General features: G+C 33.2%; 2 protein-coding genes and 1 pseudogene across 9 annotated transcripts; 1 reads left to right on the top strand and 2 right to left on the bottom strand.

The window, feature by feature from the left end:
* Positions 1-8,149: 8,149 nt before the first annotated feature.
* LOC111284790 (protein HIRA-like) lies at positions 8,150-14,569 on the bottom strand. Of its 7 annotated transcripts, none has more exons than XM_089761621.1 (11): positions 14,429-14,569; positions 13,534-13,740; positions 13,045-13,320; positions 12,408-12,659; positions 11,933-12,330; positions 10,785-11,799; positions 10,254-10,458; positions 9,873-10,113; positions 9,509-9,631; positions 9,188-9,293; positions 8,150-8,750 (listed from the first exon to the last, which is right to left on the bottom strand). In XM_089761621.1, the coding sequence occupies exons 2-11, from the start codon at positions 13,639-13,641 to the stop codon at positions 8,427-8,429; spliced, it is 3,048 nt and encodes a 1,015-aa protein (XP_089617747.1). In that variant the 5' UTR covers positions 13,642-13,740; positions 14,429-14,569; the 3' UTR covers positions 8,150-8,426. The 7 variants fall into 7 exon arrangements, 6 of the variants coding, with proteins under 6 accessions (XP_089617747.1, XP_089617746.1, XP_022729468.1 ...); XM_089761620.1 differs by lacking the exon at positions 14,429-14,569 and adding an exon at positions 13,906-14,305 and having other exon boundaries at positions 10,248-10,458; XR_016342613.1 differs by lacking the exon at positions 14,429-14,569 and having other exon boundaries at positions 9,509-9,651; positions 13,534-14,305.
* A 95-nt stretch (positions 14,570-14,664) lies between these two features.
* LOC111285790 (pentatricopeptide repeat-containing protein At2g27610 pseudogene) lies at positions 14,665-21,324 on the top strand (annotated as a pseudogene). The gene is made up of 3 exons (XR_016343296.1): positions 14,665-18,080; positions 20,309-20,445; positions 20,646-21,324. The product of XR_016343296.1 is annotated as a pentatricopeptide repeat-containing protein At2g27610 pseudogene (transcript).
* LOC111286034 (subtilisin-like serine-protease S) lies at positions 18,074-22,425 on the bottom strand. The gene is given in 10 exon segments (XM_089761623.1): positions 18,074-18,855; positions 18,964-19,168; positions 19,316-19,430; positions 19,509-19,748; positions 20,329-20,423; positions 20,590-20,807; positions 20,810-21,126; positions 21,330-21,441; positions 21,524-21,770; positions 21,805-22,425. Coding segments are annotated over 10 exon segments (2,175 nt in total). The 5' UTR covers positions 21,883-22,425; the 3' UTR covers positions 18,074-18,307.
* Positions 22,426-23,261: the final 836 nt, after the last annotated feature.

Here is a 23,261-nt window from a genome sequence, read left to right as displayed (position 1 = left end):
GGACATGCATCAGTCAATAAACATTTGAAATATGACTTAGAGTATGGCACATACATTATTGTGAGAATCAGATTATTGCATTTGCATCATTGATCATGACATTCAATACATATAAAATTTGACTTTGATAAACTTTGAAAATCATCTGAAAAAAAAATTTTAATCTTTTGATGAAGTCTCTTAAGATAAAATTTTAAGTTTTCAGATGAGAATCTTTGAGTATCCAATGAAAATTTTTGAGTTTTCAAATGAAAATTTTTTAGTTTCAAATAAGAATCTTTGAGATGTGAAACCTTAAAATTCGTCGGATGTGAATTTTTGAACTAGAATGAGAAGCTTTAAAATTTTGGAAACGAATCTCTAAATTTATGAATGAAAACCTTTGAATAAGAAACTTAAAAATAATTCGAATGTGAATCTTTAAAAAACTTTAAACTTTTTGAATGTGAACCTTTGAACTTAGATGTGAAACTCTAAGATTTATTGAATGTGAATCTTTGAATTTGAATGAGGAGTTTGAAATTTTTGATGAAATCCTAAAGTTTTCAAATGAGAAATTTTTGAATCAAAATTTTTGAAATCTAGGAGGTGAATTCCTCAAAATTTAAAAAAATAAAAATAAAAAAAAATCTTTTGGTTTTGAATCTCTATAATTCAAATGAGAATTTCTAAAATTTGAATATTTAAATGTTGGATGTGAGCCTTACAATTTGCATGCAAATCCCTGAATTAAAAATTTAGATGTAAATATCATAAATGCGAATCTTGAAATCTTACGAAGATGAAAAATCTTGTGTATCTAAAATTTTATGAATCAAATTCTTGTGAAACTGAAATTTTGATAATCAAATTTTGGTGAATTCTTACGAAGCTGAAAGGCCCTTGTGAATCTAGATTCTAGTGAATCTTTGAATTATGAATCCTTAAATTTCAAACTCAAATTGTGAATCTTTGAGTTTTCATTCTAAATTTCATCAGACACCATCTATGACTCCTCTAGACAAGATTGTAAAGGAGCTTTATTTATTTTTTAAAATTATCGAACCTCTACTTATAGGAGCTTTATTTAGTTTTCAAAATTATTGAGCATCTGCTTATAGGAGCTTTATTTATTTTTCAAAGTTGTTGAGCCTCTGCTTAGAGGAGCTTTATTTATTTTTTAAAGCTGTTGAGCCTCTGCTTAGAGGAGCTTTATTTATTGTTCAAAATTGTTGAGTCTCTGTTTAGAAGAGCTTTATTTATTTTTCAAAGTTATTAAGCCTCTGTTTAGAGGAGCTTTGTTTATTTTTCAGAAGTCGTTGAACCTCTATTTAGATTAGCTTATTTATTTCTTGAAAGTTGTAAAGCCTCTGTTTAGAAAAGTTTTTATGATTATTCAAAGAGTCTGAGTAAAAAAAAAAAGTGTGTTAAGTTGATTGGGTTGTCTACATCTTTGCATAATTTCTGTTTCACAGTAAATATGTAAAAAGAGGTAGCCGTAGACACCCTAATCTATCTAAGGGTCTACTAGGTTTAGACTTTGTTAATAAAAAATAAAAAAAATAAAAAACAAAAAATTAGAAAAATTTTAGGGTGGTTTAATCTGTTTAGATTTGTTTCTCTGCGGTTATCAATTTAGGTTAAAATTAAAGTTTGAATTTAAAAGGAATTTAAATTCCTTTCTAGTTTAGGGTTCTCAAATTTGAAACTCTATAAATACATGGCTATAGCAAGCAACAATAGACACAAAAATTAAAGACAAATTGCATAGAAAAGCAGAAAATGATCAAAAAAGTTTCAAAGATTTCTTAGGTTTTATTTAAAAAAAGATTTTTTTGAGAATTTTTTGAAAAATTCCCAGATTTTGGTGAACTTTTTAAGTTTTCAGTGAATTTTTCGATGCCGATTGAATTTTTTTACAAATTTTCTAGAATCCGGTTAAAAATTTTGGCAAAGTTTAAATTTTTAGATGAATTTTTGACGAACCAACCCGGATTCTGACATGATTTTTCAAAATTCGATGAAGATTTAATTAGAGTTCATTCAATTCTAGAAAGAGAGGGAGAAAAAAAAGAGAGAAGAAAGAGAAGGGGAAGGCGAAATTTGAAGAAAAAGCCTGGAACTAGCCTTTTATACTTTCATCAAAGCAACATCATTTTGGCCTTAATAAACCTATTAGGATCTGCATGTTTTTGGTTGGGCGACCCGATCTGAGCTCAACCTATTTTGTCGACCCATGTCCTAAACCAAACCCTTCAGCCTAGTCAAGCTGAGTCGAGTTTCTGAGCTATTTTTTGTGCCTGAAGTCGAGCTACGCCAAACCTTTCCAGCCAAGCCATTTCTTTTTTTTGGCATTTTTTTTAATTTTATTTAGTTATTTATTTATGTGTTTGTTTTGTTTTAAGGGTATTTTTATATTATTAAATTTAGAAAAAATAGAAAAAAAAACATAAAACAAAATAAAATATTTCTTTTGACAATAAATAATAATTATCCAAAGATGAAATTTTTTAGAAATTTTAAATGATAAATTTCTATAAAATTCCAAGATGATAAATTTTTTTTCTAAATTTGTCACAAATTGTGAAATAATTTAGATAAAGTTTAAATAATAATTAATACTTATCTTCAAAAAAAAAAAAGGAAAAAGCATAAAAATAAATAAAATTTTGGTTGAAAATATTTGATAATTATCCAATAATGAGATTCTTAGAAATTTCAAATGGTAAATTATTAAGAAATCTCTAGGTGAGAAATTTCTTTAAATTTGTCCCAAATGGTGAAAAAATTTAAATAAAATTTTGAAAAAAAAATTGTCATATTATTTTCTTTAAAAAAAAAAGATATTTCTAATTTGGCTCAAATGGTGAAATAATTAGATATATTTTCAATAAAAACAAAAAACCATAATAAAAAAATTAATTAAAACTTTTTCTGACGATAGAGCCTTTTCAAGAAAATAAATGAGATTTTTGAATACTCTTGAGGTGATAAAATATTTTTAAGAGTTCTACCAGATTGATGGAGAGTCTTAAGAATTATTTTCAATATTTGAATATTAAAATTTAAAACCATTAGAATCAAGATTTTAGGATAAATTTAAAATTAAATGGTACTATCCTTTGAGTGGGCATGTGGAGGTGTTATAACCTTCCTCACATGTAACTAAACTTTCAAACTTTGTTCTGGTTAATAGACTCGAACTTATTCTTTTAGGGACTCTTAGTCAAGTTTAAGAGCTCCTTAAGAGGGTAGATTTCTTAAGTGGGCAATCACACCTAGTTAAAAAAGATTGGTGGCAATTCCATTTGTTAAGTTTAGCGATAGATTTTCGAGTCTATATGTTATGACACATTCCATGAAGTAGACCATATACATAACAAAAATTACTATAACACGATCAAGATTGTGGCATCAATTTTGGCTTATGACTATTTTAAGTCAACCATAATAATCTACCTCATAGCTATAAATCATGTAGATTTGACTATTAAAATTATCTCATTTATAAAGATGGCGTTTTCATTATCTCAAATATCATCATGAGTTTTCAATGCATATAGTAATTGCCCAATAGCCAATTCCAAGTTCATGATTATTGAAAGCTCTAAACTTGATTTTAAAATTTTATGAGAACTTTATTTTTTCACCATTATGTAGCCTATATATCTCTGTTATTTATCACATTTAATTGGTCAAAACATTTTTAGATATATAATAAATTCAACCTTTACTCATAGGACCAACATGCCTATATACAATAAGAGTCTATAGTATATTTAACTCCAATTTCAAATATTTTCACAATCATTTTGTAACCAATATGTTCATATCTAGATCATCATATCAATGCAAGTCATAAAATATGAATCCAAAGAATCATTTTCATAAAATAGTATGAACAATAATTATAATATAAGTTCTACTCATATTTCATGCAAAAATTCATGATGAATTTACGTTAGTTAAATAAGTGATTGGTTAACTCTAGGGCTTACAGCTTTCACAAACCAATATTATTATCTAAGCCCATATGTTAATATGATATATAACTAGCCACATCCTTGCCATTGTCATGAAACTATTGGAAACCTTAAAAACTTGTTCACTTTTCATTTTAATAGTCTATAAAAGGCTATTTTTTTTTAGTACAAGAAGCAAAAATACTTTCATTGTCTTTAACCAATAATGTATTAATTGGATGATGGCATTCTATCTCCATAGTCCATATCTTTCTTATATGTATAAGAAAGAAAATTCCATCCCATTTAGTTCATTTTCATAATATATGGTAAATTGTATCAATGTTCTCCATGCAATCACAAAATGAAATCAAACACATGCATGTATTGGTGCCTTTGGAACATTGAATTTGCATGTTTTTTTTTCTAATTTATAAACATACCTAATTAAACATTGATGAGCATCCTTCAAAATGCTAGTAACTGACAAATGTTTCAATATTTTTTTTAATGGCATGCCTTTTTGTGCAGTCAATATCCCATATGCAAAAAGCAATAATGATTCTTTTTTGTAACCATTGATTAATTCTTTGACAGTTTTTTTATGATTTTCACTTTTTGATTGTTCACAATAAAATTTTATTTTATAAAAACACTTATAGTGTAATACATCCGGTGGGCAAAATACATGTCACACTGCCTATGTTTCTAATAATAATTATTATTTGGTTTATTATCCATCAATTAATCCATGAAACACCGTATCTTAATAATAGTTTTCACATATATCAATTTAATTTTAATTAGTTTTCATAAAAATTAAATACTTGTCAAAATTTGAACCAATAATAAATTTTAAAAATATATTGTCAATATTTAATTTATAAGCGACTAACAAAGATTGAATCATACAAATAACTTGATTCAACTTATTATCTCAATTTTGGTGCCATGATTTAATAATAAAACTAATCTTGTAGCCAAATTTTATTTTTCTACATATATTCTCTATTTGCATCTAATTTCTTATGGTAAATTCATTTACCCACTTTAGATTGTTTTCATAAAAACTATGAGAAAATTTGCCCGTTTTATATATAACTAAGACATGACAATTAAACAATCGACCATTCCATTAGAACCTAATTTAATTCGTTATTTGATAATAAGTGATAATTCTTTTGATCGTAAATCAATTCATGTATTTCTCTTTTATGTTTTCAATCTATTTTTCATCATAGTCTTTATAAGCATTGATTTTTCAAATAAATATAATATAATTCATTAAACCTAATTGTAGAGCCAATTTTAGTATATGTATAAACTTATACAATGTAATCAATATTTTGCATATTGTGTTTTAACTTTACACGCTAATAAAATAAATTATTAATGTATTATCTCATTCAGTTAATCTTTTTACTAGCAATTATATAAAAAATAAAATACATACCTATAATGAAGATCTTTATGTAAATTAACATTTTGGTCCATAAAAACATTAATCTTTTGACACTTTCAACTTTCTCTAATATTGATCTCCAAATCAAGCCAATTTCTTTTCCTTGTATCTTCCTCATATGAAATATAAATTTTTAATAATTGTCTTTAAATTGTTAGAAAAAATAAATAAGAGGAGAAATAATAGAAAAAATTTTTGACTTTGAGGCGTAAAGAACATTTTTTTTAAAGGCAATTATATTTTTAGGATACAATAAACCTCAAACTCTCCAATCAGAAGCAGTGCAAATAGTTGTATTAAAATATTTATTTATAATGAATGAACAGACATAAACTTTTATTCAGAGGGTTATGACATTTTATATAATCATGACCTTTATGAATAATAATTTATTTATATTCAAATAATTATGACCATTTGTTATATGATAATTATTCTTATTCAAATAAAATTATTTAAAATATAAATAAAATTAATGTAAAAATTAATTTTATTCATCAATAACTAAATCTTTATATCCATTATAAAATGTACCATATTCTAAACTATCAACATTTAAGAGATAAGAGTAGTTGATCTTTAATGTCCCTCTACATATGTATTCTTATTGTAGAATAAGTTATGAATTACACCAAAAAAGAAAAATTGCTACATTATAATATTTATTAATCATGTTGTGCATATGGGTCACAGAACTAGTTAGCAGTATGTGGTAGCATACTCCCATAAAAAGTTCTATTTTATTTTTAAAATTGTTTTATACAATGAATTCTACAGTACGTAGTTAGTTGATTTAGGAATACATAGTACGTCAATTATTATGATCTTTTTAATTTATTTAAAATTTCATTTCAGATTCAAGTTGTAAGTACTGTTAATTTAAGTAATCTATGTTGGTTTTGATTAAGTAATTGTTTAGTTGGTTTATGGAATTTTTTTTAATATATTAACTATATACGTTAATTGCTATTTATACAAATATTTTCATTCTAAAAGAAAAAAATTGAAATTTTATTTTATATATATTTTATATACCATTGATAAAAAAACCATCCATGTTGCAATCGAAAATAAAAATAGCAAAACTAATTAATAAGAAACATTACAATAAGGCAATTAAAAATTTTATTAAATGAGTAAAACTAAACATACATATTTAGAGAGTAGAACTCTTTTTTTAGCACTCTTTGGTAAAATTATCTTCTTTTTCCACAATTTATGCCCTACAAAAAGCTTTATTTCATGAAGGGTCACAAAATCATCAATATTACCATACGAGCATTGAACTCAGTTATTAATGCATAATTTTTATCCCAAAAAAAAAAAAAAAAAAGAGAAGTGGTCAAATCTCTTATTCTCTCTTTTTTCAAATAATAAAAAAAAAACATATATTACAGTACAGAATTCCTCTTGTGAAAAAAAATTAATAGTTATTGCACCTCATCAAGATGAAAGATATGATATTCATTATTCAAGTGACGTAAACAAGAAGAAAAAAACTGTTTTTTGGTTGGATTTCGCTCTCGTATTGAAAATTGAAGTAGTTAAGAAAAAAATGGTAACAATATATGATATGGTTTCCAAACACATTTATTATATTTATACACACAAAGACAAAAAGGTTTTGATTGCATCAAATTTGATTTGAAACATTTCTAGTACAAACATTTTATGGAATTAGGCGGGCTATCTCCTGGTGTTTGGGTACCATCAAATCTTTAAAACGATAGCGACTATGATAAAAATTCTACAAAGAAAGGGGATACTGTTGATCTTATGAAAGATTTCATTCGGAATTAAGGATTCCTTCAGAATTAAGGAACTTTTTTATAAAATTTAAGAAGGTTAAATCATCACTGTCTTGTTTTTTTAGCGAACTATAGTTTACAAATATTTTATTTATTGCATCTTATTTTTAACTGTGTCTGCTGAAAATTGGGTTTGAACTTTGAATAATTAAATTAATTATGTGAACATATCACAAGAATCATGCTATTTATCTCACTAATTTTATTTTACATTTTAGTACTTTCTCACATGGCATATAAGTATTAAATAAATTTAAATGTGAGAGTTATCAGTTCATTGATAAATCAATTAATTTATAAATGAAATATTACAATCAAATTAATAATTTTATATTATGTCAAAATATATAAAAATTTGAAACAAAAATGATAATATTTTCATATTAAAATGGATTAAACAAATTTTACCTATTTATGTAATCGAGCTTTTAAGAAATTCAATTTTTAAGTCAATTTCTTTCAAAATATACAAGTCATAATTTAAAAATGAAGAAAAAATATTATACAAAAGTAGGTTCCAAATTTTTTCCGGTGTGAAACAAAGAATTATTTCACACTCGATTCATGGCATCAATCGAGCATTGTATCTAACTTTTTACTTCAAAAAATTCAGTCAATGGGGTCCAAGCTAGCTGTAAGACGCTTCATTGTTAACAAGTTTGTTTATTTTCCTATTGCTATTGGTAAACAAAAAATTGTATCATCAAATTGCTTCAATTCCTTTAAAATGTGTCATTATAGAACGGATGGGCAAACAAGAAGTTTCGATTTGTACTTTAGAAACCAAAAGAAGTAAATAATTCAACATCATTGGGTCTTAACCCTCTGTCTTGAAAAGCTGCCAACAACTGAAAACAACAATCACCTAATCAACAAACCTAGCCTTTTGTCATAATAATAATAATAATAATCTTTCCAATCACCAAACATCCACAGAATAGGAACACTTGAAAGACAGGATTGGATTAATATTATGCTCAATTAATTGTACAAGAGAATGATTTCTATCAATGGTGAGAAACAAAAAATAACTTTTAACTAACAAGTGAGATCCTAAAGTTACATACACAAAGAAACAAAAAAAATACATCTGGTCCAACAAAATGAGAAGCTCCGTATATATAGGAGGCTGCCCTTTCAAGCATCAAGCTCAAGATGGCAAGGAGTAACAGCAAGGGATATATTTCTGAGCACTCCGCTGTTCGCTAGTAAGCATTATTGGAGGTTGCCCAAGTTTACTTGATGTGTTATTGATGGAGCAGAATCCATTTTATCTTGACCAAGGGAAGGATTTTCCTTCTTATCTGTTGCCAGCAGGGCAGAATCTGTTTGACCTGCTGCAGACGGGGTAGAGTCCATCAGATCTATAGCTGGTTGAGAAGTAGTTGGCGGAGATGGAATTTTTTGGTCTAGATTGTTTTCAACACTTTGATATTCTGAGAGGAGATCCATGAACTCATTAAGTAAACGCTGAACTTTTCTATTGGATGCCATTGCAGGAAGAATGTCTTCTCTTAAAAGTTTGTGTTTTCTCATTCCCTACAAAGATCCAGATAATAGTTCAAAATGTTTCAAAGCCCTAGATAGACAAGTATCAAACTAGGATGTCAGATACCAGGGTCCAGGGAAATAAGAAAGGATATGTGGTCAGACTTGCACAAGCCAGAAACAAATCAAAAAGCCATGCAGGTTTTGTTCCCCGGTAATGGAAACCACTAGGATAGAGGTGCTTTCATTGACAACAAAAATGAACAAAAAAATTCCTTAAAGCAATATCTCTTACCTTCTGAGGACATCAACCCTCTAGAAAGATTTTAAAACTAATTGAACAAAAACACGTGAGTATTACATTTGTAAAGCACCTCAGATAATGTATTTTCAGATGAGTGATTCTCCACAGATATTCTAGGATATGATAAAAAATATGCACTAAAATAAATGGAGAGTATTTAAAAGAGGTTGGGAAAAAGACTTACAAGCACATAGGGATCCCAAGCAGGATTCTTGGAATCTGAAGCCATCCCAGTTGGTGGCCCGAGAAAACTTTCAGAGACTTCTCGCAGACGAGAGTCATCTGCTTCTCTGCAAACACAAAAGAGCATGTATAGTTTTAATAATTTATTATAATACTTGTGGCCCAATAAGCGATACAGAACATTATTCTGCAGCAATACATAGATGCCAAAGTTTTATTGCAATACACAGAATACAAACTTGGCATTACAAGTAGGGAAGCCACACATGATTTTTATGTTATCATCACTCTAAAATGCAATTGGTAAGGGAGAAAGACACACCTCGCCAGGAAGCGTACGTAGGAAAGAAGGCTCTGGCGATATTCATTAGGGGATTTCAAAGCCAATGATGATGCCAACTGGGCTTCTAAATAAGCACGTGTCTGCACACCATCATCAGTAACCCTGTTGCAAAACATGATCACCTGTGTCATCAGTTACACAGGTAAAAGAGCTTCTTAAAATAATTAAAACTGGTATTTATTCAGAATTATTTTTAGCAGCTACTGTGTCAAATGGAACCTTAGTAAGAGAAGAGTATAACTGAAATTCATGCCACCGACTTAGATAAGATGTCAAACAAATATCCGGCATCAAATCTAATATGGCTTCATGATTTTAGGGCAAAATATTAGTAGTGACAAACCTGCTCCAGCCTGGCTTTCTGGCCAAATATTTCCTGACATCCACCTGCAGTGCAGCCAGCTCACCAGTCTGAATTGAGCCCAAATTCCAAGAACTGGCAAAATTTGATGCAGGGAAGCAGTCATCTGCGACCCTCAGCCAACACATTAGACTCATGTCAAAGAGAAATGCATGCCGAGTAGCCAAAACAACGAGAGGAAAACCAGATTTTGATAACTTAGCAGATATAACTTTGATTGTGCCTGAAAAGAGTCATAAAAATGTCAGGAAATATGTGCAACATCCCACATGAACAAGACATTATGAGCTGTAAACCTACTTCCACAAAATATTAAGTCTTCTAATATAATACAAAGGCTCAAATTATATCAAGTACATGTACTTTTTGCAGATGAGCTAAGGTCCAAAGTGATTAAAGAAGCCAATGAATCATGGAGGAGACAGTTCCTATTGAAGAGATCCCATAAATACAAAGATCCTTTCCTTGTGACCAATAACAATTTCCAGCTCTCATCACAATCTATAAAGGATGCTGCAGATCCCATCATCATGGTCGGTAATGCACGTCTTCCACACTTTGAATAAACCTTAAAAAACATGAGCAAAAAAGACTAAGGTACATTTGCCAAACAATTTATGAAATCTCACTGTAATGATTTGCCAGGTATAATATCAATCAAGTACATGCAAGATGCCAGTCTAAAGCCCAACCTTGAAATCAGTATGGTGAAATGCCTACACAAACCCACAGTAACACCCCACCGGCAAGGAAAAAAATGTGGGAAAACCATGAACTTGACATAAGAGAGCAAGATATCACAAAAGATTAAAAAACAAAATCATACACCCATCTTCAAATATAACGGAGGAAAATATAAATTCTGCCTGGCTAGGATAGAGTGTTCTTGCTTACCTGCAGACACCCATCTTCACATCCCACAGCCCAGAAGTTTGCATTTCCTGCTAAAACAGAGACTTTTCCTGAGACACGATCAGACCAAAGAGTTTGAGACCCTTTTGTGCAAACAATTTCTGTTTCTTTTGTCATACATGCATTTCCTACACCATCAATGTCATTCACAGCACGTTCCCTAGGACAAGCTTCCAAGCAAACTGGTGTCATATCCTCACCTTCTTTCTTCTCAAATACCCTAATTGAAAGAGATGTGGTAGAGGAAGCAGTGGAATCTGAAGGCTTCATGCTTCCACACTGTTCTACACTGATGCTATGATCTTGGCCAGCAGAGACTGGAACTTTCTCTATAACCAGGCTGTCAGTAACAATAGCCCTGGCAGTGACCCCCAAGCGCTCCTTTAAATCAGAGCTTCTATCAATGGTTCCCCTGCCAGAAGCTTCTCTCAAACCACCATCAGTAGGAACTACATTATCATTTTCTCTGTGATAGGAAGATGAAAGAGGGAAGTCTAGTGCTTGAGATTGAGCATTGCCACAAATATTTTCCTGCTGAATGGGCACACCAACTGCTTCAGGAATGATCCTCTTTCTACCATCAGCACGCCTATATTCTCTTTGTTTCACAGGACTAGAAATCCGGGCAGAAGTCACTGCTTTATTTAATCCGTCACTAGCAGCTAGCCCACTCTTCTTCCCATCATTATTCTGAGGCTCAGAATTTTTGTTTGTAGCCCCCAACTCAACAGAAGATTTTACAGGTATCTGGTTCTGCTGAACATCCAAAGCTACTTTTTTGCTAGTGGTTTGCTTGGCTGAAGCAGCTTCAAGCAATAATTGTGCTGGGCTCTCTGCCAAATTCGCCTGTCGACCTCTAACGTCACCATAGCGACTTCTTTTTAACTCATCAAGTTCAGCATCACTTAGCCTGTGGCCAAGTTCTTTCACCTCAAAATGGAAAGTAGCCACTGTCCCATCCAATGAACAGGCAAAGAGAGAATAGCCATCAGGGCTCCTGTTTATGAAAAAAGGTTACTATCAAGATATAAAAAAAAAATTGGCATAAGAGAAAAACGCTACCACAATGCAAACAAAGTGCAAATCAATGACATAAAAAATATATCTTTCACTAAAATGAAACTTTTTACCATGATAAATCCACAACACTTTGACCAAAGAAATGCTTGGCTACAAAAAGAGGTCGAGGACTTGCAGTTGTCCAAACAGTTATAGTGCGGTCCTGACTTCCAATTGCAATTACATTATATGGCTGTGATTCTTTTCCCCCAATCTTAGCAGCTCCATTTGCCCAGCCAACAGGTGTGGCTTTCACTTCCTGCAAATTGGCAAAATTCCTTCTGAACATTGAGTGATTAAACTTCACTACAATAACCGGGGCATTGTGGCCTAAGAAGTCAAATGTGGCAGCCCATTCTCCTCTCTCTAGAACAGGTGCAGAATGCCTTGGCTTTTGATAACCATGAGTGGTAGTTATAAAATGGCCACATGGTGACCATCCAAGCCGCCTGAAAAACGTAGATCCCAGCTGAAAAGAACATATTTACATCAGAAAATGAAACAGAATTTAACACAAGAAAATTCCATCAACACAGATAAACATACTGATTTTGCCCAGTGACCCTCTGTTCTATGAGCAAGACTCCAGTCACTTGCTCGCCATATTATGACCGTCTTGTCATCAGATTGACTTGCTATGAAGGAACCAATGGGATCCCAGGCAACTCCTTTAACAAGACTAGAATGACCCCTGAGCACAGCTGTGCAGATGCCATTGCTCATATTCCATATGTGGATGGTGTTGTCCAAACTCCCACTAGCCAATATCAAGTCATCAGGAGACCAATTAAGATCCACCTACTTCAAGCGCAGAATAAAAGAAACTTCCAAGTAAGACGATATCCAGTGCTTATAAAAAACCACTATATTAAATTAAGGGGGCTGCATATGACATTACAGTAAAGGATTTCAACCATCTATTCCTTCTCCTCTACTTTCTCTCCCCCCACCCCCCTCTTTTCTTTTTACCAAATCAAAATAAACACATACTAAAAAGTGTAGCCATTAACAATTTATGTAGTGAGAAAAAGATGCTGCACAAACTGAGTTTCAAGGTAAAATTTGATGCTTTTCCAAGAATGAAAAATAAATGAATATGTAGCACAATAAAACCAACTAGAGGATAGAGAGTTGAGCCCTTATCAGTGGCAATATGTCCTAACATGAAAAACTATATCATTACCACATCTGCAGTGTGTCCCCTCAGTGTCATTGCAACTTTCCAATTTTCAACATCAGGGGGCTCTCCGCTGCCAAACTCAGTGGTTCCAGAACCAGGCTTTCTCTCATGAATTAGAATCACTTGATCATCAGAGCCTGATGCAACAAATAGACCATGCTTAGCCCACCTAACACAGTTGACAGACCCAAAGTGATCTCGCAAGGTTGCAAGAAGCCTCTGTGTAGATTCATCATTTTCCAAGTCCCTGCCAACAGATTTCATGTTCCATATTCGAACCTGCATTTTTAAGACGATACAAAAACAGTGATATTTAAGAACAAAAGATAATATACAATCCAACATATACAGATGCTATTTGTCAGCATAGTTAGATAAACTCTGGTCATATCATTGTAGTATACACATGCCAATCTGTAACAGTGGCCACCTCCACCAGTAGCAAACCTAAGCCAAACGAGAATACAAAGAGTATTAAGAAGGAAAGTTTACCTTGTGGTCACCCCCACCAGTAGCAAACCTAAGACCGCCAGGCTGAACATCAATGGAGAAAATCTGCATTCCTTCATGCCTAACCCAACTTGGTTTCTCAGCAATCATCCTTCTCTTCTTTAGCTGCTCCACAGAACCCTTTAAAATTCTGCTTCCTTTTTCACTATGTTTGGTGAAAACTCAGACAAAGACTAGTAAAGTTCATAGCTTTTCAAAAGGAGAAAAAAAAAAAAAAAACCCAACCACAGCTTAGAATGAAAAATAAAGATTAAGGTTTCTTAGCAGCCAAAACCAAAAGAAAAAAAGAACCCTAATTGTGGAAAATTATCAAACACCCCCCCCCCCCCCCAAAAAAAAAAAAAGAAACTTTACCTTGTTTTCTGAAAACCCAAAAAAGCAAAATATGAAAATTTAGGGTTTTGGAGTGCTTAGAAGTGAAAAAGAAGCAGCAAATTTCGAGGTAGATTAATGGGAAGAGAGAAAAGACATTAAAAAAAAAAAAAAGGCTTTTCTATTAAAGCTAATTCTAAAAATTAACTAAATAGGGTCAATAAGTGGGTTTTCTTTTTTTTTTTTTTGGTAAGAAGAAAAGCCCTAATTCAATTACAGAGAAGGCACAAGGTAAATAAAAAATAAAACAAATAAAAAACCATAGAAGACGAGATCTCCAAGCCCTAATTCAATTACAGAGAAGGCACAAGGTAAATAAAAAATAAAACAAATAAAAAACCATAGAAGACGAGATCTCGAAAATGATAAAACTTCGTCTTACAATAAAAAAGAAAAAAGAAAACCCAAAATATTGAGATATAGTAATTTATTTGTTAAAAAAAATAATTTGTATTATATATATTTATATATATATATATATATATATTTGTAAACGAGTACTTACCATATCAAAATGAAAAGATTTTTTTGCCAAACAAAAAATTAAAGTTAGTAAATTGTAGATTGCCCACCATCATCCTTGGGGTTTTATTGTTTCTTTTGTTTATTAACTTTTTTTTATTTGATTTGTTTTGTTTATTAACTTTGTATTGTATTTGTGTACAGTATAAACAAAAATTAAAAAAAAAAAAAAGCACTCCCTCGAAGCGTGTTAACTTCTAGTACTATCAAACAGGATAGCATTACCTGGAGCATCTCTTTAAGAACTCTTACAAAATCTCAAACAAAGCATTCTCTCAAAACTCTCAGCCATCCATTCCACTAATCTATCTCTCAAAATCTGCTACTTTACAGCCGACTCCTCACCTGTTTGACAAAAGCCCTCAACCAGACCGTGCACAATACAATGGCTTGCTTTTTGAGTACTCTCGCAATAACAACAAGATGGAAGCTCTAAATCTCTTTCTGGGTATTCATAGTTTTGGTTTACCCGTCGATGGCTTAATGTTTTCTTGTGTTTTAAATGTCCGTGGATGCTTGTTTAATGAGATAGCTGGAAGACAAGTCCATTGCCAATGTTTGAAACTTGGGTTACCTGAGGATATCAGTGTAGGTACTTCTCTTTTAGATATGTATATGAAAACAGAGAATGTGAGAGATGGTAGGAGAGTATTTGATCATATGGGAGAAAGAAATGTGGTTTCTTGGACTTCATTGTTTGGAGGCTATGCACGGAATGGAATGAATGAGGAAGTTTTGGACTTGTTGTTGACAATGCAAATGGACGGGATAAAGCCAAAATTTCCATATACCTTTGCGGCTGTTCTTGGAGTCATGGCGTATGAAGGGATAGTAGAGAAGGGTGTTCAAGTTCATAGTTTGATTATAAAGTTTTGTTTTGAGACAACAAATTTTGTGTGCAATTCTTTGATAAATATGTATTTGAAGTCAGGGATGGATAAAGATGCTAGAGCTATTTTTGGTGTTACGCAAACCAAGAATGCAGTGACATGAAATTGTATAATTGCTGGTTATGTGATAAATGGGCTTGATTTAGCAGCTTTTGAAACATTTTACAATATGAGGCTTGCTGGTGTTAAGCTTCCTCAGATGGTTTTTGCTTCCCCTATAAAGATATGTGCTAACCATAAGGAATTTGGTTTTGCAAGGCAGCTTCACTGTCGGGGTTTGAAAGATAGTTTTAGTTCTGACCCTAAAATCAAAACTGCACTTATGGTAGCTTATAGCAAGTGCTGAAAAATGGATGATGCATTCAAGTTGTTCTCAATGATGCATGAAGCTCAAAATATTGTATCTTGGACGGCTATAATGAGTGGGCACCTGCAGAATGGTGGAATTGAACAGGCACTTAAACTTTTTTGCTTAATGAACAAGGTGTAAGACCAAACCGTTTTACTTTCTCTTCCATCCTTAAAGGTCAACCTGCTGTTTCTCCTTTTCAAATACATGCGCAAGTAACCAAAGCTAATTATGAGAAGTGGCCTTCTATTGGAACTGCTATTTTAGATGCTTATGTTAAGTTGGGAAATATTGAGGAAGCTGCAAAAGCTTCTGAACAAATTGATGAGAGGGACATTGTTGCATGGTCAGTGATGCTAGCTGATTATGCTCAAATAGGGGACTCTGAAGGAGCTAGCAAAATATTTATCCAGCTGGTAAAGGCAGAGAGTAAACCTAATGAATTTACCTTTTCCAGTGTTATAAATCCCTGCACAGCACCTACAACGCCTTTAGAATGGGGAAAGCAATTCAAATCAAAATTAAGTAATGCTTTATGTTTAAGTAGTGCTCTTATTACCATGTATTCCAAGAGAGGGAATATAGGTAATGCATATCAAGTTTTTAAGAAGCAGCGGGAAAGAGACCTTGTGTCATGGTACTCAATGATCTTTGGATATGCACAGCATGGTAATGCAGAGAAAGCTCTTAAGGTATTTGAAGAAATGCAATGACAAAAATGTGGAAATGGATGATATAACATTTATTGTTGTCATTTCTGCCTGTGGTTCTTCTGGATTAGTGGATGAAGGCGAAATGTACTTCAACATCATGGTAAAAAATCACGACATTTAACCAACAATAGAGGTGTATTCTTGCATGGTCAATCTATATAGCCGAGCTGGAATGCTTGAAAAAGCCATGGACATAATAAACAGGATGCCATTCACCACTGGTACAACTGTGCGGCAAGCTCTCTTGGCTGCTTGCCATGTTCATCGCAATTTGGAGCTGGGAAAACTTGCTGCAGAACAGCTTATTTCACTTCAGCCACAAGGCTCAGCTGCATATGTTCTGCTTTCCAATATTTTTGCTACAGCAGGAATTGGCATGAAAGAAGGACAGTGAGGAAATTGATGGGAAGAGAAAAGTAAAAATAAAAAATAAAAAGAGGCTGGTTACAGCTGGATTTAAGTAAAGAACAAGACTCACTCATTCTTGGCTGCTGATTTTTCTCGTCCCATTCAGATCATATATATTCAAAACTTGATGAGTTAAAAACTCGGCTAAAGGACATGGGGTATCAACCTGATACTCTTTATGTACTTAAAGACATTGCTGCTGAAGTCAAAGAAACCATTCTTTCTCAACAGTGAGAGACTGGCTAGTGCTTTTGGGTTGATTGCTACTCCTTCTGGAGCAGCTCTTCAGATTGTTAAGAACCTTAGAGTGTGTGGGGACTATCACACTTGTTTTAACTTAATATCAATGATTGAAGGAAGGGATATAGTTGTTCGGTATACAAACCGGTTCCACCTCTTCAAAGCAGGTAGTTGTTCATGGGGTGACTACTCGTAATAATTGATCTATGAAGCATGGACACTTCTGAACCTCTCGCGTATCCATGTCGTATCCATGTCCGACACTTTGACGTTTGTGACACACCGAAATACTACATGTTCATGTTCGTCCTTCATAGTAATTGATCGATGCATCGTGAAGCTTCCAAAAGGTTTCTCCATTCATCTAGGTGCAAGGGGTGGGAATATAATTTAAAGCTCAATGTGCTAGACATGAAAATTCGATCCTATTTATGTGCTTGGGCCAATCCTATGTACTTACCAGTCGTTCATGGTAGAGTAATGTTTGCTAAGCAATAGGAACATTTGTCAGAGGCAAGTGATGGCTGCTTGTGTTTCTGACTTTGCTGTAAACATGTTGTTTGATAAGGTATGTGCTTTCTTTCTTTTTTTTTTTTTTTTCTGATTGTTACTCTTGGTCTTCATTAGTGTAAACCATACCTTCATCTACCGTGAATTGAGTCATGGGCTGGAAAAGTCTGACTAAGGTTTGTTCCTGTTGCATTTACATAAAGTTACATTGAGAGAAATTAATTCATTACTTTGGATACATCCTGTGCTTGTCAAAGCTTTAATATGCCTTCTGATCCGCAATTACAGGCAGACATCTTTCAACAATCACCTTTCTAGGTGCTGATTCTGCAAAAATATTGAAGTTGAACAAAAACCTGGTGCTAATTTCTTAGTGAGTTCCACAGAAGGTTAACATTCAATTTCCAGAATGATTATAGAATCTCATAAATGGATCATCAAACAACTCCAGAAGGGAAAAGCTTTCTATGCTACTTTCCAGTCGTTGATGTTGGACAGTTCTCAACTGAAGCCTTACGAGACCAAGTGAGTAGGATGCAGCATCTTAACATATAATATACTAAAAAGAAGTACGTTTCTTAGGAATCATAGAGTTAAACTTAATATCAAGGAATTTCTTAAATAGAAACATGAAACTAAAAGGCATAGTTAACATAAATAGTAGGATATTAATTGCTAAGAGTTGGCTGTGGACAGGATATTCCACGAACTTATATGAACTCAAATTCAAAGATGCAGTTAGCAGTTTGTCTCTACACAGATAGCACATTGAGACCAATAGGACTCCTGACGTTATGAATGCCATTGTTCCATGTCAAAGCCCCAAAGACAAAACTTCCATTACTATTCTTGTAGGGGATGAAATCATCCCTGAAGGACTGCTTCTCTCCAGTCTTTGTAAAGCAAAGTTTTGAAGGTGTAGCTATAACTTTAACACCAACTGGATGCTCTATATATGCAGCATAAACTGTGGAACCTTTACCATAATATGTAACTGTTCGATAAGCAGATAAACTTCCCTTCATGTTAGAGACACCAATTGAGGGATAGTTTAAATTATAGGATGGTACAGGAGGGTTTTGGCAATTAGTTAGGTGCCCAGTGAGGTTTTTCAGTTGCGCAGGGCTTGCACCTGTACTGCAAAGAAAATTGATGATGTCACTCAAATCAAAGTCATAAGTTAGACCAGGTTCAAGTGCCGCAGTTGGATTTATGTGTCCAGATCCATAGTCAAAAGGCGTAGTCTCAATGCCATTTGGTTCTCTTCCAATCAGGTGTCTGGTATTATCAAGGACAGTAGCTGTAGCAGCAAATGACGTCTTAGATATAAAATGTGACAGAAAAATTGGGTTATATTTGAAGCATCAGCCATGTATTCTGATAATATTCATTGCAGAGAACTGTTAACCTGTTGTCATTATTGCAGACTTTATGGCTGCTGGACTCCATGAGGGTTGGGTGGATTTTATGATTGCAGCAACACCAGAAATATGAAGACAAGACATGGAGGTTCCAGAGATAATGTTATAGTTGACAGAACGTTCAGCTGTGGCTTTAATTGCTACAGGAGACCATGCTGCCAGAATATTCAATCCAGGTCCTGTAATGTCTGGCTGCATGACATTTGCATCAGGAAGAGCAATCTTATGGGCAATCTTATGGACTATAGTTTCCTCACTAAACTTATTCAGAACAACAGCAGGGATAGGATCACATTAAGGCATGTGCAAAAAAAGTATTGAGAATTATATAGTAGTTACTTTAATGATGTCTGGAGTTATAACATTTGGTCCCATGCAAGAAAATGCAGCCACTGCCGGTGCAGGTTTACTGTCTAGAACTGTTATTGTTGGGTAGATTCTGGCTATGGGTTTCCTGTAACAATAGAAATAGTTAGTACTGCCCAATTTTGAAATAGTAATTCAGTCCAAATTCAGTTTTCAATGTACTCACTTTTCAGTTGCCATATATTCTTGTAGCAGTACTGCTTCTTCTTGACCAATTAGAGTGCCTGGGAGCACAAACTGGAAGCCAACCTCTTTCGCAGACGGATCAATAAGTATCATACCTACACCATCACCTTGTCTTATAAATATGCTTTTCTCTCCTTGGTTATCAGTTACTGTCTCAGTTGTGCACACCACAATCTTCCCCTTAATTAAAGTAGCATCTAGGGTATTATTCTTGCAAAAGCTGGAAAACAGTAGAAATCCATCAGGTTAGTGGCATGAATCTTGAGAAGCCATTCTTACAGTATGCTTAATCCTGGGCCTTGTTCCAAGTTTTAGTTTCTAGCCCATTGCATCTTAGTATTGAGAAGGAGAATGGTGGTTTTCTATCCTGCATCTACCTAGGGTGAGGAAATAATATACCTTATAAGGAAGGGGATGTGAACCAGGCTTTCTGAGCAAATGACCAAAGGATTGCTTTCCTATCTTGGTTATATAGCAATGACATGGCATGCGTTCTCATAAAATTCCTAGTGAGGAAAATATAATCATTTTGAATGTCTTATATACTCTTGGAAAATGTTAAATTGTTAGGATGTTGTTGTGATGATTCCATTATTCACAAAATAGAGATTTGTGATTAAAGGATTTTGCACTAGTTCACCTATTGTATGCATGAATCAAGAGGAAATGAATATTTAAATGCTGGTATAATTTGAGTGATTATATACATTAATCAACTTTGAAAATGCAATTCTGAAGGCACGGGGTGATCATGAACATGTTCCATTTATCATGCTGCAGAGTAGAACTTTTGGGCATACCTAGCATTGTATGGTGTAATTCCTTTGGCAGCTGCTGCACTCCCAGCAATCAAACCATATGAGGTTTCCATTTTCAGAGGGTTTAAAGAGAAACCCTGAGAGCATAAAAGTATCCTGGTAAATATCAACCTTATGTGCAGTTTGCTGATTCTTTTTGCTTCTGTTTTTGTGCTCTTTTTCAGGCTTTTTTTTTTTTTTTTCTTGTTGGGAGAGGGGGTTGAAGGTAGGACCCTTAGTGCAAAAATGTTTTCAGAATATTACCTTCAAAACTCTTGAGTTTCCAAGATATATGCTTGAGTTGAATATTCTGGCCACAGAACTTGCGGCAACTGTGAGGATCCAAGGAGCAACATTGGTTGCAGTACCTGGAAAAATAGAGTTTCCAGCTGAGCAGGAAACTAGAACTCCCTTTTGGAATGCATGGAAAGCTCCAATGGAGACTGCATCTTCAAAGTATATCGGTTGTGGTGGATCAGGCCAAGGGAAAGAGATAGGATATCGACACCATCACTTATAGCATCATCCATAGCAGAAAGAAGATCAGCATCACTGCAAAGGTTAAACCAACAAGCTTTATAGATTGCAAGCCTGGCAGTGGGTGCACCACCTCTTGCAGTGCCTCTGGCCATGCCAAATAAGCTGGCATTTGCTACAAATGATCCAGCAATGGTTGAGGCAGTGTGGGTTCCATGACCATCACTGTCTCGAGCTGACCAGAAGAAAATGCTGTTGAGAGATTCAAGAGGCCCATTTTCTGCTTCAAACCCTTTGAAATAAAACCTTGCACCTATAATTTTCCTGAAAATTTGAAGGCGATGTGTCATTGGACTCACAATTATTCCATGCTGGTTTCTTTTATATAATACATATAGCCTCATTGATGTGATCACGTTACATTCAACTTATAGCTGTATCTGGTTGTATGGTTAAGTACAAAAAGAATTTGCTATAAACTGTTGAGATGATGAGATGAAAGTTCACATTGGGAAATGTCAGTATACCTATTGCAATTGGATAATGCAAACTGTTCTCCGGGTACACATTCTCCCTTGAATTTTTCAGGCACAGGACCCAATCCTTCATCACTAAAGCTCTCTGATTCAGGCCAAATACCTGAAGAATAAATTTGAATAGGGAGGAGTTATTCATGAAATTTTGAACAATCAGGAAAGCATGCTGGCATACAAAGCATTACCACTGTCGATGACACCAACAATAATATTGGATGACGAGTCCATTTGAAGCTGCTTATATTGTTGAATGGAGTCTATTCCCAGAAAATCTCAGGTACGTGTGGTATGGATCGTATTTGTCCTGCTTTCAAACACAGAAACAACCCAGTCGCTCTCTGCAGTGCAAGTGTAATCAGTGAGTACATTGCATAATCCAGAGTGTTTGGTATCAATGGACTGTGAAAATGGAGGACATAGTAAAACAGCTTTCTTACATGTGTAAACCGCTCTCTGATCTCCTTACCTTGGCATTGCTGTTGACTCCATGCACCACAGTCAATCTAATGAACAAGAAAACAGTTAGAACTTGAGCAAGTCTCATGATACACAATTGAAAAAACCGCGATAGCAAGTGGTATAAAGTATAAACTATAAACTATAAAAGCTAGAGTGCAATAATAGCTTAAAGCATGAAATGGTGGTGAACTATGACCAGGAACTTGCCCTTCTTATAGCACAAGAAACTTAAAACCAGAAAAACTCTAATGCCGGCTTGATTTGATTCTGGTTGAAAAGTCTATTTTTGTAGATAAGAAATTTAATTAGAAGCCTTATTGTTTTAATAAGTAGACGGCTGTTTCTGGTATTCTTTCTTTGAGTTGGGTTTCATATAGGACCTTACATCATGAATTCTCTATTCAAAACAAAGTCTGCTTCTTGGAAGTATTCCATTGGATAATGTTCAGAGAACAAGAATATATGTTCATTGAAGCATCAAAGTTCCGCGAAAGTGACATCAAAACAACTCCCAAATGGAAGTATCTCAACTCTCACAAGTTTAACTCGAGATATTCTGATTTTTTACCTAAATGACTTGCTCGCAGACAACATTCAAATTCTGTAAAATGATGCATAGATTGCCATGTAAAATTTTTTTTGTCAAAAAAAAAAAAAAAACCATAACTCACGGTGTTAAAATAAGCTAAAGACCATGCGTCCTTTGTTATTGCTAGAAAGGGGTCTACTTTCAAGAATCATTCAAGCTACTTTACGTTATATATATATATATATATATATATATTTTAATATAATTATTTGTGATGTTAAGGTAAGAGAGTTTCCATTCAAACCAATAGAATGAAAAGAAAATAAGTATATTAATATAAATTGAAAACCAATATGATCAAAAGTTAAAACCTACATTTAATCCCACATAAAATATTTTTTTTTCTTTGATGCAAAAGATCTTTTGAATTAAATATACTTTCTTTTTTTTTTTTTTAATTTTCCTTCTCAAGCCATCTCTAGGAAGCCTTTTTTTTTTTTTTCTTTTTGGTGGGGGCATCTTTATTCTATAGGAGGTACTAAGGATTGAAGTAAGAAAAAGCCTTGTCCAAGATACTGCTTTTTTATTTAATTCAGGGCAAAAATTTGTTAAGGTGGATAGACTTTAATTTCTCCAAAGACAAGGTATATACGCATGCATTTGCCTTATTTTTTCTTTCTTTATATATTTTTTTAATTTAGTCTTTAAGTTATATGTAAATGTATGAAATTTGTGAAGTTTTTATGCGTATATAACCTTGAGTTTTTGTCTTTATTTCTGTTTAATTTTTCTTGGTAGGAAAAAAAAATTTTCTGAATTGACACCTCAAAAACTTTTACTAAGTACTAGCTTTTCAAACCTGTCTTAAAACCCTCACTATTCAAGTTGGTGCCACCCTCACCTGACATAACTGCAAATGAATGTATCTGATATGC

The sequence above is a fragment of the Durio zibethinus genome, chromosome 6, assembly GCF_047325235.1.
Source record: "Durio zibethinus cultivar Kanyao isolate XHJ-2024 chromosome 6, ASM4732523v1, whole genome shotgun sequence".
Lineage (NCBI taxonomy): Eukaryota > Viridiplantae > Streptophyta > Magnoliopsida > Malvales > Malvaceae > Durio > Durio zibethinus.
This window is presented reverse-complemented; position numbering and strand designations above follow the sequence as displayed.

Excerpts from the sequence above, each read along its gene's own strand:
- LOC111284790 (XM_022873733.2), bottom strand. The coding sequence starts at position 13,641 with ATGATTGCTGAGAAACCAAGTTGGGTTAGGCATGAAGGAATGCAGATT. Across the intron at positions 9,294-9,508 it reads TACGTACGCTTCCTGGCGAG|AGAAGCAGATGACTCTCGTC; the intron begins GTGTGTCTTTCT and ends TTGTGTTTGCAG. Across the intron at positions 8,751-9,187 it reads CTTGGGATCCCTATGTGCTT|GGAATGAGAAAACACAAACT; the intron begins GTAAGTCTTTTT and ends GGATCTTTGTAG.